The 14898-nt window shown below is 35.6% G+C and overlaps 1 protein-coding gene across 1 annotated transcript; it reads left to right on the top strand.

The window, feature by feature from the left end:
• Positions 1-5553: 5553 nt before the first annotated feature.
• On the top strand, positions 5554-7758 carry TRAM1L1 (translocation associated membrane protein 1 like 1). The gene has a single exon (XM_047091474.1). The coding sequence runs from the start codon at positions 5672-5674 to the stop codon at positions 6782-6784; it is 1113 nt and encodes a 370-aa protein (XP_046947430.1). The 5' UTR covers positions 5554-5671; the 3' UTR covers positions 6785-7758.
• The last annotated feature ends 7140 nt before the right edge of the window (positions 7759-14898 follow it).

The raw sequence follows: 14898 nt of genomic DNA, 5'->3' as shown, positions 1-14898 counted from the left end.
GAAAGGAAAAAAAGAGTCATGAAATACAGTAGTTCAATTGTAATGTTTACAAATTGCAGTGATACTTTTGTCCCTTCCACAAATAGTTATTTCATGCAGAAGCCAAAGTGCCCCTTTAATGCTCAAATAGTCTTCTTGTCAATCTTAGACCAAACTTCAAGGTCCTTACAATGTCCTACAAGGCATTACATGGTATGCCCCACCACTCTACCTTTGTCAGCCCTCTCATTCCACTCTTATTCTGGCCTCTGCTGTTTATGGAACAATCATTCTTGCTTTTGCCTCAAAACATTTGGACTGCTATGTCATAGGACATTCTTCTCCAGATACTTGTGTGGTGTTCTCTAACTTCATGCATTCTCTAGTCAAATGTGTCCTATTCAAAGAAATTTTCCCTGTCCTCTGTCTACCCTATCCAAAGCAACCACACACATTCTGCTTCATTGTCTTATCCATCTTCCTTGTTTAGCATTTTTCACTATCTTTCTGCCAATTATATGTATAATGTTCAGGTCCTCTAAATCTCCATGTAAGCTCCATGAAGGTGGGTTCGAGGTTATTTTGCTCAATGACAGTGGCACTTGACCAAATAAATTACTAAATATTGTTTTTAATTGTTATCAATTATTCAATTTTAGTGAGAGACTGCCTTTAATAGCCTATTTTAGGAGTTTATCCTTAAACAATGCTTCATATTATTTTTACTTGCTAGGTAACTAAATAAAAACATTTGCAAAAAGGTGTTTTAGAATTTAGAAATGCTATGTTAAGGTTTTTCCTTAGAAATTAAATATTCAATCATATTGCAGAATGTGTTTTTAAACAGTCTTTGTTTTCACATGTCTTATCAGTTATAAAAATGAGTTAAATATAATAAATATCTCTTTAATTGAATTACTCAAGACTGAATCAGTCAAATCTCAAGAGACTGTAATTTCACGCACAAGCTAAATTGTATTATGCTTTGCTTAATGGAGCTAAAAATTTGGTGATCACAGTTAATTATGACTACTTGTTATGCTAATTACAAACATTGATTTAAAGTGACTAGGGTCTGATTTTTTGAAGCAGTTATTTTCCAACATATTACTTCTTTAAATGCTATTAAATTCTAGTGTGTTTCTTTTTTATAGAATTTATTGTCAAATTGGCTAACATACAGTGTGTAAAGTATGCTCTTGGTATTTGGGGTAGATTTCCTGTGGTTCAATGCTTCCACACAACACCCAGTTGTCATCCCTAGTATTTGGATATCTATTTCATTTACTTGAGTTATCTAAATTTGAATGATTGGAAGGTTTTTAGTACAGAGGTATACAAACATATTTTTTACATTGTGAGATAGAAAAATATTAAAAGATGAGGCAAAATCTATATGATAAAGTTCCGAATGTACTTCATATCTTATCAAAATTCACAATCAATGTCAGTTTATCTATTTTGGAAAATCACATTTCAAAAAGACACATAGTGTGCTCGCTTCAGCAGCACGTATGCTAAAAAAAAAGACACATAAGTAATTGAAAAGAGGTTTTTAGCTAAGCTATTTATATAAATAATAAATGATAAAATACTAACATCAAAATGTTATATTGCATACCTAATGAAAAGAACTAATTATTAGTATTGATTTAAGATATAGTATCTAAATTATAGTGCGACTTTCTACCTACTTTTTTAAATCAAGTGTTTCATATAACAAAATCAATACAGCATTCTAAAACATACTTTTCCCAAGATTTGACAATAGACATGGAGCCCTCCATTCTTCTCCTGGTTCTACTGGAAGGTGTTTAATGGAATGTTAATTTCTTGATGTACTGTGGTATATTTGATAGGCCATAATTAATAGTATAATCGACAATTATATCAGGAAAACAAAAATTAACATGAACAAATTAACATTATTTAGCCTCTAGGGTCTTTTATCTTTCATATATATATCTTTTATATATATATTTTATTATATATTATATTACATATTATATATATCTTCTATATATCTTTTATATATATGTATAATACATATATGTATTATACATATTATATATATATATATATATATATATATATATATATAATCTTTTACCATTTCCCAGGGAAGAGGACTGAGTTCACATCAAAGATTTCGGGATTTTCGGGAATTTAAGGATAGATCCCATAATTATTATTGACCATTGAGTACTGTGTACATCCCATTTGCCTACATCTTGAATATAACTGTCTATTGCCTTTATCCTATGCCTTTGGTGTATGGGTGCCAGAAACCTCTCTTTAGTTCACAAGTCTTCAGATGAAGAAGTGTAACAAAGGAAAGAACCCAAGGAGCCCTTCAGTGCCTGGATCAAATTTAGCTTTCAAGTTCCTATGTAATAAACAAGACTGTGGCTATACTGGCAAGACACTTTTGTTTGCAGAAGGGAGAAACAGTGTATATTTAATGTGAAAGTAAACATTTGTTACCAAAGGAAAGAAGGTAGATACCTAAAAATTACCCACAAATACTGTGGGATACTACTTATTGAGGTGATGTCTATGGTCCCCACCTTCCCCTGATACTACTATTCTATACTACTCTACCTTGAGCCTGAAAGTTTTGTGCCTACTTTAACCAGAAAAATGCTATGATTTAACTTCTAATGGTAGGTCACAAAAGGCCATAAAATTCCTGCCTGTTTCACAAGAAAACTCATTATTGGGGCCTATAGCCCCTGCTCTATGACAATACCATATGGAGAGGCCACATACAGGCATTCGGATGGATAGTTCCAGCTGAACAAGCCTCTGCTTCGTAATTTTTATTAGATACTAGACAATGTGAATTTCACACTGTTGAGGGCTGGATCTTTCTGGCAGAGTAAAGATCCTTGCAGGGCACCTTGATCCTTTCAAGACTTCTTAAAAACTTCATGTGGGCAAATGTGAATTAGCTTTTTCCTTAGGGCAAGTTTTGCCTTACTTTTTCCTTGGGTCTCTACTGAAAGTAGAGTTTCACAAGTATTCCCAGAAAATTCTAATTTCTTTTTTTATAATGTTTATTTATTTATTTTGAGAGAGAGAGAGAGAGAGAGAGAGAGAGAGAGAGAGAGAGAGTCCGTCCCAAGAAGGCTCCATGCTGTCAGCACAGGGCCTGACACGGGGCTCCATCTCACGACCCGTAAGATCATGACCTGAGCTAACATCAAGAGTCGGATGTTCAACTGACTGAGCCACCCCCTCTGCCCCGAGAATTCTAATTTTTAACTGTTCCAAACTTAAAAGTCTCCTAGTCCTGTTGGGATTCTTGGAAACTTGTATATTTCCTCCATCGTTCTTTGGTTGGCTTCATGTATTTTAACCTTATGCATGTAGGACTTAATACTAGTAGCAGAATCTAGAGAACACTTATGCAAAGTTCTGGAGCACTTGAATCACCTAACTTTCTCTGCAGTTACTATGCCTAGCAAATACCAGTGGCCTCAGCATCTCCTAACTCCTGTCTCTCCTCAATTCAGCAAGGTTTCCAGGCTTTTCGTAGGTGTTCCCTCCATGTGTAAGTGAACCAACACAAGTTCTCTCCTTGGTGAGCCAGAAACTGCACCAAGTTACGTTGGAGCTAAAGTCGGATGCTAAACCAACTGAGCCACCCAGGAACCCTTATTTATACACAATTTTAAACTAATTCATAATGACCTTCCTTTTAGTAATAAAATAACATTTCACATCTATGCATAAGTATTTGTGCTCTTCACTTTGATATGTACATTATCTGAAGGCAAAATCTATTGCATTTGCAGAGGTAGAGTTGGAAAGCCTACCAAAAATAAGCCAAACAGAAATATAAACAGAAGTTTCAGCTCAGGAATTATACAAGTATTTTTTTATATTTAGTTAGTATGCCAGAAAACGGTCACAGCCATTGTATACTCCTATAGAAAGACTGATGAATTCTATATTTAAAATTAGTTTCAAAAAGGTAAGTATGTATTTTTCTGAATAAACTCTTGATAATTTCCATAAGGCACCACTCTTCTCTTTCACTGTTTCCTCCTGACTGCTTTCAACAAATTTGATCTTTTTTTTTCATTTCTTGATGTCCTAATTTTTGCACCTCTATTTGTCATTCCTCACTGATTTAGTTAACCTCAAATAGTACTCATAATTGAGCTGTCAGAACCAAGAGCTGAGTAATAGCTAGGAAAACCAAATAGAGACTTCTTACTGTGGTAAAATAGGTAGTACTTCTCCTAACTCAGGAACACTGTCCGCAACAAATTCCATATGTAACTGTTTGGCTATTTTAGGAAATGCAGGCACACTGTCCATTGATCAGAGTATTTTGTTCAGTATCTTAAAAGTAATTGCACCAGTTGGACTGCATCTTTTGTTAGTGCACAGCTTGCAGAGAAACAGTGATAAAAGGCATTTGGCCATTCTAAATTTAACGTGCGCTTTATTCTTTGTATCATGTAGTACTTTCCTTCTGAAATGTATATTCCAAACTTCAAACTTTAACTATCAGTAATGATAATGTCTCATGGGACCCAGAAGAAACAAGAAAATGCTGTGGATTCCAAGAGAAACTTGAAGACCGACAAGAAATTTGAATTGAGCAAGGCATTAGCATTTAAAAAAATGAGCTGTTTTTCAAACGTGTATTTTAGCAAATTTATATACAACAATCATAAAAAATGAAAAATGAGGTTCTTATCTGCTAGAGTAGGTAAAATCAGTTTGGGGCTTTACAGCCAAAATACTTTCCTATGAACTGATAAATAGCTCTCTCCTTCCAACCATCACTCCACCTTTAAAATTATAATAAATACAATTAATGCCACAATTGTTATTGCTAACAAGGGAGTTATTTTTTAGTATGGTTTGTTGTTGCTGTAATAAAATACTTCCACGAGTGAATGATTTACAATAATAGGTAAACTATTATGTACAATATTATTATGTACAATAGGTATATTATCATGCACAATACAGTACAATCGTCAAGAGCACATGCTGTCTCTGGATCCAGACTGGATTCAATTACTGGTTCTGACATTTACCAGCTGTGTGATCTTAGGCATCTCACCTAACCTCACTGGACTTCAGTTTCCCATCTGTAAAAAATAATAATAATAAAAATTAAAAAAAAAATGATTATCACCCTGTATTTACCTCATTGGGTTTTCCTGAAATGATACATTTATAAATATAAGCGAAGTGCTTAGAACAGCACCTGGTAAATGCTAAGCACTAGGAGAGTTTGCTTCTATCATTATTACTATTATGCTGTTTTCATAATCATCCTGATGAAGAACAACCAGAGTGCTGCCCTGCTTTGTCATGACTACTAAGGAAGATGCCATTGGAAAATAATTCAGGAGCCTCTCGACGGCGGCAGTGGCTATCAAGAGGCGACGATCAACGTGCGAGATCAACGCTCGCAACCCCGGGCCTGACGCCGGGCAGGGGCGCGGCGCTCGATTTCCTTTCCTGCCTCCGCCGTCCCCCTGGTGCGCATGCTCAGTCCTGCTCGGCCCTTGCCTTTGATTTATTTCTTTCTGGGCGGCCGCGGCGACCCGGGACCGGCTCAGGGATGGGAAGTGAAGCCCCCGGAGCTGCGGCAGCGGCGGCGCTGTGAGGAGCAGCCAGGGGGAGGCAGCTGCGGCTCGTCGGTGAGTATCTGGGAGGCGCTGCCATGGCGTTTCGTAAGAAGAGCACCAAGAACCCCCCAGTCCTGAGCCACGAATTCATCCTGCAGAATCATGCGGACCTCGTCGCCTGTGTGGGGATGTTCTTCGTGCTGGGGCTTATGTTCGAGGGAACAGCAGAAGCGTCTATCGTTTTTATTACTCTTCAGCACAGCGTTACCTTCCCTGCAGCAGAAGACCGAGCCACAGAATCAAAGTTCCTTTACTATTACGGCATCAAAGACCTGGCCACGGTTTTCTTTTACATGCTAGTGGCAATCATCATTCACGCCACAATTCAGGAGTATGTGTTGGATAAAATTAACAGGCGAATGCAGTTCCCCAAACCGAAACAAAGCAAATTTAATGAATCTGGTCAGTTCAGTGTATTCTACCTTGTCTCTTGTATTTGGGGCACATTCATTCTAATTTCTGAAAACTGTCTGGCAGACCCAACTCTCTTATGGAGGGCTCATCCCCATAATATGATGACATTTCAAATGAAGTTTTTCTACATATCACAGTTGGCTTACTGGTTTCATGCCTTCCCCGAACTCTATTTCCAGAGAACCAAAAAGCAAGATATCCCTCGTCAACTTGTCTACATTGGCCTTCACCTCTTTCACATCGCTGGAGCTTACCTCTTGTACTTGAACCATCTAGGACTCGTTCTCTTGATGATGCATTATTTCGTGGAATTACTTTCCCACATTTGTGACCTGTTTTATTTTAGCGATGAAAAGTATCAGAAAGAGGTTTCTCTATGGGCAATTGTGTTTATTTTGGGTCGACTTGTGACTTTAATTGTTTCTGTACTGACTGTTGGCTTTCACCTGGCCGGAGGGCAGAATCGGAATCCGGATGGCATTACTGGGAACGTAAATGTGTTGGCAGCTAAAATTGCTGTTCTGTCCTCCAGTTGCACTATCCAGGCATATATAACATGGAATTTATTTAATGTTCAACTTCAGAGGTGGATGGAGGAAGATGCTACTCTTCAGGCCCCAAGTGTGAAGAAGAAACGGACCAAAGGGAGGTCTTCTAGAAAAGGGACAGAAAATGGTGTGGCAGCTTCACACAGAGTAGACTCTCCCCATAAAAAGAAAGAGAAATCTTCATAATGAATTGCAAGCTAATCGATTATGGTCCCCAAAGAAGTCTGCTCTTTACTACAAGATACCTTTCTGTGCTAGAGATTTTTCTCTTCTTGAAAATAGTTTGTGCTGTCTTTGGTTTCTGATATTGTACTGTGTAATGTATTTTTTTTTAAAGGTATTTGAGGAGAGGATGATCATCATGAGTGGAAAAAATTTTGATATAGATTAAGCGACTCATCATCAAATGGTTCAGGGATCACCACCATAATTTGTTTAGTTCCCTTTGAACATTTTCCTAATGATGTGTAGCTATAACTACAAAATTCCGCATATCAGCGGCACAATTTCTGGCTCCTGCTAATCTTTTATAACATTAGCAAGGTGGTCTGTTATAGCAATGTCGTATTTTTTAAAGTTCTCTTTTAGGATAAAGTGGAAATATTATGAAGGTGGAATTCAACTTTGTTATATTTTCAGTATCCTCTAACTCTTACAATTTTTTTTATTTCTATTTTTGTTTTTATTTTTATTTTTTTAGAACTTACAACTGGAGAAAAAATTTGTAAAGCCACCAAAATAATGATGCGTTTTATAGGTAGTGGTTGTTAGTGTTACATCGCCCTTAAAAATAAAAAAAGAAAAATACTAATGGGGAATGTGTGAAGATTTATTACCATATATTAAATCAAAATATCTTGAATTAATATAAAAGTATTACTGAAGAGGTAAAAACATTCTTGTCCATTGTAAACACTTGTAAACTAGAAATGAAAAAAATTAAATATTTACTGTAAAAGGAAATCAGACTTAGCTTTTTTTTGCTATGTTTATTAAAAATTATTCCTAATGAGGCTTGTTATAAGTTTGGTATCCACAGCATCTTGGAAAAATATTGTTTAACCTGTAAATCATTTTGAAAACCAATGCTTACTTGATTTATATCTGTAAAAAGAGTGGATAATTCCGTGTGGAAAACACAACACATTAAGTAACTTACAAATTAGGGGGATATATAGTCTTATGAAAGGCTTTTCAAAAATAATGTTATAACGATAGTGCTGTTTCCATCTTTAATTGGGAAATGTTCATCTGTATGACCCTTATTTTGGATATGTGTGTATACTAAAGTGTATGTGTATATGTAGATATATAGGTAGTATCTTTACCAAAGCCAATAGAAAGAATGGGCTGTAGTGGGTATTTATTTTATTTATTGCCTTGTCTTAACCTTCATTTTAACCACCATAATGTGAGTGTTTATACTTTTCTTAGGAGACCGTGTTTAAAAACTATGCTAGAATAGGGCCATATATATATATTTTAATGTTTTAATGTTTGTTTATTTTTGAGAGAGAGAGAGAGAGAGAGAGAGTGAGTGGGGGAGGGAGGGCAGAGAGAGGGAGACCCAGAATCTGTGGCAGGCTCCAAGCTTTGAGCTGTCAGTACAGAGCCTGATGCGGGGCTCTGAGATCGTGACCTGAGCTCAAGTGGGACACTCAACCCACTGAGCCACCCAGAAGCCCCAAGACTGTATATTTTCTGTTTCTCTCTGTTTTCCCCCACAATGTCTCTCATCTCTCTGCTTTTGATAGCCTTCTGTTGTGGGTAATTCAGCTTTAACAATTATGGGGGTCCTTGAAAATTAAACTTACTATACTTGTATTACAGAGGAAAGACAGGGGAGCCACTCTTGGCCAATCTTTCTTTTATGTTTGGTTTGAGAAGTGCATAACAAAGCAATATTGTTTCTTTTTAGGCTATAGAATCCATTGTCCTACTTTTCCCCCTCAATTGCCTAATGCTCTCTTGTTAGTAGCACATGCCTTGAGACCCAAATTACAATAACTCCACAATAACCAACCATTGTGCAATTGTAAAACAAAGATCTTTGACTTCTGTCTAGAGTGGTCTTTCTCGCTTCCCTTACTTGGAAAGAATTCTAGCCTGTTATTGAAACCCCACTCCTGGTAACAAATTTCTTTTCCATTATATACTCATCTGAAAATAAGTGCAGGACTGACTTAAACTGGTAAATGATTACAAGAAAATCGTTATCTTATGTGACTAACAATGCCAAGAGTTAAACTGGGTTTGACGTTAAATATGATTAAGGCCCAGATGAATTTCCCTGGGATTCTCTTGACTTTATCCCTCTCAGATTAACTTTCTGCTTGGTAGCAAATGACTACAGCTATTCTAGACTTCATATCTGCACACTACATGGTAGAGAGTAAGAGAGAAAACCAGATTTGTGGAATTCAGAATACTGAGAGTTACCTTTAGTGAACGCATTTAGATAAAGGGGTATACTGGATTGATTGGTCAAGTGAGGTTATATGCTTCACCTGTGGAAAAAGGCACAGCAAATTTCTTGTAAAATATGGGTTCACGAAAGGCAGCAAGGTTACTGAAAGAGAAAAGGGGAAAGATGTCATGTACATCTCAACTATTCGTAAAAATTAAATAAGAGTTGCCAGAATATAAATGTATGCCAAATATATGATGAAAGCAATGTTACAAATGACATTCTGCAATACAAATTGTTAAGTCCCTCATTAATAGTACACTCCAAAAAAACCATGCTATAATATATCTCATTGTGACAATTTGGTTCTGTCAAAATGGACCACGTGGAAACAAAATTTCCATTATGATTATGCCAGATATTAAAGCAGGCATTTATTAACCCTATGAAAACTCAACTAATCACCAAAAGTTGCAAAAATCATAAAAGTATGTGTGATATTTGAATTTAGAGATTCTGTTCTGATTTATTGGCCTCAGTGATTGCCAAACTTTATTCCTTAAATAAGTTTACAAGAATAGATTTACTAGGATGGATTCAAAGTGAATTTTCTTTACAAAAAAATATTCTAGCATTTAGCTAAAATTGTATCCCATTTTTCTTAAACAGTGTAAATGTGTTTCTCAACATACATATTTGTAAAAGACAAGCAAGTTTTAGGTCCTATTATTTTCCTGGGGTCAGTATAATTCTCCATTTCTTTTCAATAAAAATAAACGATAACCTTGTTTTCCTCATTTACTCTCATAAGTATTTGTTCACCTGTAGAGGAAATGTATAGCCAGTATTGTATTAACCTGGAATAGATTCAAGAAGATTATTTACAACATTATTTTAAAGCTTTCTTGAAGACAGAATATATTCTGATATTATTTTAATTTGGAAAAACAAGGGAAAATTTTTAAATTCTCAATTAGACTAAATGAGAATCGTTTATATAAAGTAATAAAAGACTACTGATGATTTATACTAGAAATGACATTGGAGCAGTTCCTACGAGGAAGTGCTTTCAGAGAAAGGATGGTTGAGAATGTGGCATATGGAGCAGGCTAGGATTTGGGTACTCGTATTATGGCAGAGGATGCCAGTTGGGCTCTCTGTTGGGAGCCCAAATCATTGTAATCTGGAGATACAAGGGTGGCTTGGAGGGCAGGAGAGGGTAAACATTATGAGTGGGTATATGGAGGTAATTGAGATTTAATATCAGAGCAGATTTCCAGAGAATTCACAAATACTCCCATCGCTGAATTTCTCTGGAAATAGAAGAGTTTTGGTTTTTGTTTTTTTCACTGCTATCTTTCAAACAAACCCATATCCTAGAGGAACTATCCACACTGAATAAAATAGTAGTACCTACAAATTCCTATCAACTATGTAGAAAATTATTCTAAATCCATCATACAAAAAAAATCACACAATCCCAAATATTAGAATTTTCCTCATGATTCCACAGTCATGTGACTGTCTAAATTTTAACATCTAAATCCATATAAACAAACCTTTTTAAATCCCTGCACCACCGCTGGAAGTTTTAAGTATTCAATAAATGTGAAATAAGTCAAAAGTTGGGATATTGCCCAACGTGATTCACCTGCTTCTTGCTCAATCCTGGCAGGTGCCATCACCGTGTTTGGGGCTATGGCATTGGGTCATGAATCTATTTTTTGTTTGTTTGTTTGTTTTACAATTTGAAAAATACATTGGTGTACAAACTGACCAATAGAGGATATTTACCTAATTTAAGAAATGAAAGTGGAATGTGACATGTGGTTAAAGTTTTGCTTGATTTAAAAATGAACAGTTAAATTAACATCACAGTAACAATATACTAGCATTGCTGTTAAGAGATGTGGCTACTCAATAATTCAGGCAAAATATCTATTTTATTTATTTACTTTTTTTTTCTTTAAGTAAGCTCCATGCCCAATATGGGGTTTGAACTCACAACCAGGGAGTAAGAGTTGCATGCTCTACCTGCTAAGCCAGCGAGGCACCCCAGATAAAAATCTGTTTTAAATAAAGGTGAAGTGAATATCCCAAATTAAAGGTAAAAATTCCTCAGTTTCAACACCACCAGCACAATTTAACAAATCAAGTCATGTCAGTGCCTAGAATCTCATAATGTGAGAAAACATGAGAAAGCAGAACATTCCTAGTGCCCAGTAGAGATTTCACCTAAGCCATCACAGACTTGCATACCACCATAGAGTTCATATTCCCACCTCTTGCTGGCCTTATTGTTTCATTAATATAAAAAAGCTGTCCCTTAAATGAACCAATAAATACAAAGTTGCCAACAAAAATATTAAAATATACTTTGTAAATTTTAATACTTTTTAAAAAGATGTTTCCAGTTGTATTGATATAAATTCAGCCAAAGAAAGGTAATAATATGATTATAAATAATGGTCAACAAAAGAAATCAGAGTTGTCCTTGCTGTGGTCCTTAGAGCTGTGTGAGCTTTGGAAAACGCCTAAGTATTCTAAGTCCTGGATGGCATGTCACTAAAATGACAAAGATGTTTATCTCAAAAAGCTGCTATGAAGATTAAAAATATATGTCTATACACTGTCATAAACTGTGTGTGCATAGACTGATTCATATAACCTATATATATAAACACTTAATGGTCTCATTTAACATATACATATGTGCATTTATGCATACATATATATGCACGTATGCACACACATAAGTAGATATTTCCCCCTATACATTTTCTTGTTTATTTTTTAATAGACTTTACTTTTTAGAGAAGTTTTAGTTTCATAGCAAAATTGAGCAGATAATACAGAGTCCCATATAACTATTAATTCCCTCCCCCACACAACTTTCCCCATTATTAACATATCCCCTGAATTAGTATCATACATAATAGTTGCGTTGTCTAAAAGTCCTCTGTGCTCAATCCATTCATCCTCTCCCCTATTCATTTTTAAACACTATATAAATGTACGGCATTGAGTTTTCCCCTGTCTTAGCAGGAGGAAATGGGAAAGTATGGTGATAGTTCAAGTATAGCAATAGCTCCCTCTGTATCTAGTTGATATTTTATAAGGAATCTTTTCCTGAATGTATGATTTATTGTTGACTCAATAATGCACATTACAAATACACATATTACTATATTTAAAACAAGTAGAATTGTCTTCTGAGTAAATGCACTTATTTTCAAGAGTTACTAAATTCATAGTAACTATTAACTATTTTTCCTACATAAATGACAAAATACAAATTATATCATGTAACTTTTGAGATATATATATATATATATATATATACTTTTGAGAGAGAGAGAGTGTGTGTATGTATGTATGTGCATGAATGGGAGAGGGGCTGAGGGAGTGGGAGAGAGAGCATCCCAAGCAGGCACTGGGCAGTCAGTACAGAGCCCCACGCAGGGCTCCATCTCACTACTATAAGATCATGACCTCAGCCAAAATCAAGTGTTGGATGCTTAACTGACTGAGCCACCCAGGTGCCCAAGATATACAATAATTCTGAAGATAGATCTTTATACTTATTTGAAAACATTGGTCTAGGTAAATTATAGTACCAATAAAAACTGAGTTCTTATGTATTCAAAATTACATTTCAGACTGAGTATATTATCTAACCATTTACATAAGAAAATTCACGAGAGCATCAACAACCATTTCAGTAGTTATGAGTACTAAACAAGCTCCTTGGTACCAAGTAGTATACATTTTTCATCATTGCATTTTCATTAACTGTCTCTAAGTATCTCTTAGACAGTAGTTCTCAGAATTTGGTGAAGTCAATTGAAATAAACTTTTATCTCATAATTAAAACAAATAAGCACACCAAACTTAATATAACATTCCTTTGCTGTCTTTTCTAATATTGACTTCCTTTCCCTTTTACACCCTTTTGCAGTTTTAAGTATTACTTATTGATTTATTGCCTGTCTCCTATGCCAGTTTGAGATCTGGGGTCATGAGTCTTTAAATCGCTAGGGTAAAGTTAGCATCTACTACACTGGATGCACACAATGAAAATGCGTAGTCTGACAGTGTACCTGATTTGTGGCAGAGTATACATTATTTATTGGCCTACACATAGCTTACAAAAACAAAATATGTAAACTTTAATAGTTTGTTCTTCAGCCACATAAATGAAAACCATGGTTCCAAATATGAGACATTTCTTTAGAAATGGCTGAAAGTCATGTGTCATCCTAATGGTGTTTGTGATTTGTCAAAGTCTGAAACTTGAATGCTTTTTCTAAGAATTAAGCTAGTATTGCTTCTAAATATGAAGCTACTGTTAAAACCTTCAATATACGGATTCAGCGTGCCATTTTTAATGCACACGTGAGTAAAAGCATTGCCACATCCTCAAAAGCTCTTTTGTAATGATGAAGAACGAGGATAACAAAGCTATTTGAAAAGATGAAAGGGGCTCCTGGGTGGCTCAGTCAGTTAAGCCTCCCTCTTGATTTCAACTCAGGTCAGGATCTCACAGTATGTGAGATGGAAGTCCTTGTAGGTGCTCTGCACTGGCTGCCTGGAGCCTGCTTGGGATTTTCTCTCTCCATCTCTCTTTGCACAACCCCCCCCCCCCCGCACTCATTCTCCCTCTTCCTCTCTCTCTGTCAAAATAATAAACTTTAAAAAAGAAACAGCTGCATACAAAACACACATATAAGCAGATGTACACATCGTCTTGCCTTTATGCTATATTATTGCATTATAGTAGATATTAGATTTTCCCATTACAACCATTAAAATCCAAGCAGAGGTAGTAAGTAATGTAAAATATTTTCAAGGATGCCATTAGTAGATCCTTGTCCGTCTTTTCAATATGTGTTGTTCTAACTTAGATAAGTTTTTTTTTTCTCTCAGAAGTGAAAATTAAAACTGATTCAAATAGAGAAGACCTTGAACTAAGCATTTGCTTTTTCTTTGGCTAACATATTGACAAACAACTCATATCATTTTGTAAGGGTTGGGTGGATGTCTATTTCAGTCAATTAAAGAACTTGTCAACCCAACAGAGGGTAATTATCCCAAAAGAACAGCAAATTGCCATCCAAAGGGTTGTGAAATGTGTGCAAATACAATTTATTCAACTAAACAAAATTTATTGCTTCTATTAGCATGTATTCCACACTTCTCAAATCCTAGGAGTACTTTAGATGCATAGAAGTCCTCTTAAATTATTTTTAATGATGCAGCACATAACCATTACTCATATTAGTAACAATATGTCCATTATAAGATTTTAAAGTTTTATTAAAAAAAAAAACAATTCTAGGGGCAACTAAGTGGCTCAGTCAGTTAAGCGTCTGACTCTTGATTCCAGTTCAGGTTATGACCTTATGATTTGTGAGTTCAAACCCTGTGTGGGGCTCTGCACTGAGAGCATGGAGCCTGCTTAAGATTCTCTCTCTCTCTCTCTCTCTCTCTCTGCGCACCCCCCTGCCCCCCACTCACACTCTCTCTCTCAAAATAAATAAACTTTAAAAAATATTTTAAAAAAAACCACAATTCTAGAATTCCATGGGTTCAACGATCTACGTTGTTGTTTGGGAAGCTAAGCCATTTGTTCAAAGTAATTCAAGCAACCAACCACCAAATATCTTTAAACTCTTATCAGAAAATAGCTTAACCCAGGCAACTACAATCTCAGAACCTATACAGTGTTTTTAACCACAGAATTACTGCTGGAGTTTTTATATATGTTACCACATTCCAAGTTAGAATTGAAATCAATATAGACCTGCTGAAACTGGATGAAATCTAATATCCACAAATTCTACACTCATGATACTAGTAATTAAAACCATTTTCAAGAACAAAGTGTACATTT

The sequence above is a fragment of the Lynx rufus genome, unplaced genomic scaffold (genome assembly GCF_022079265.1).
Source record: "Lynx rufus isolate CCGP_SWC_20201006 ecotype Redwood Valley unplaced genomic scaffold, mLynRuf1.p SCAF_3, whole genome shotgun sequence".
NCBI lineage: Eukaryota > Metazoa > Chordata > Mammalia > Carnivora > Felidae > Lynx > Lynx rufus.
The sequence above is the reverse complement of the archived record's forward strand: the minus strand, read 5'-3'. Positions and strand labels throughout refer to the sequence as shown.

Excerpts from the sequence above, each read along its gene's own strand:
- TRAM1L1 (XM_047091474.1), top strand. The coding sequence starts at position 5,672 with ATGGCGTTTCGTAAGAAGAGCACCAAGAACCCCCCAGTCCTGAGCCAC.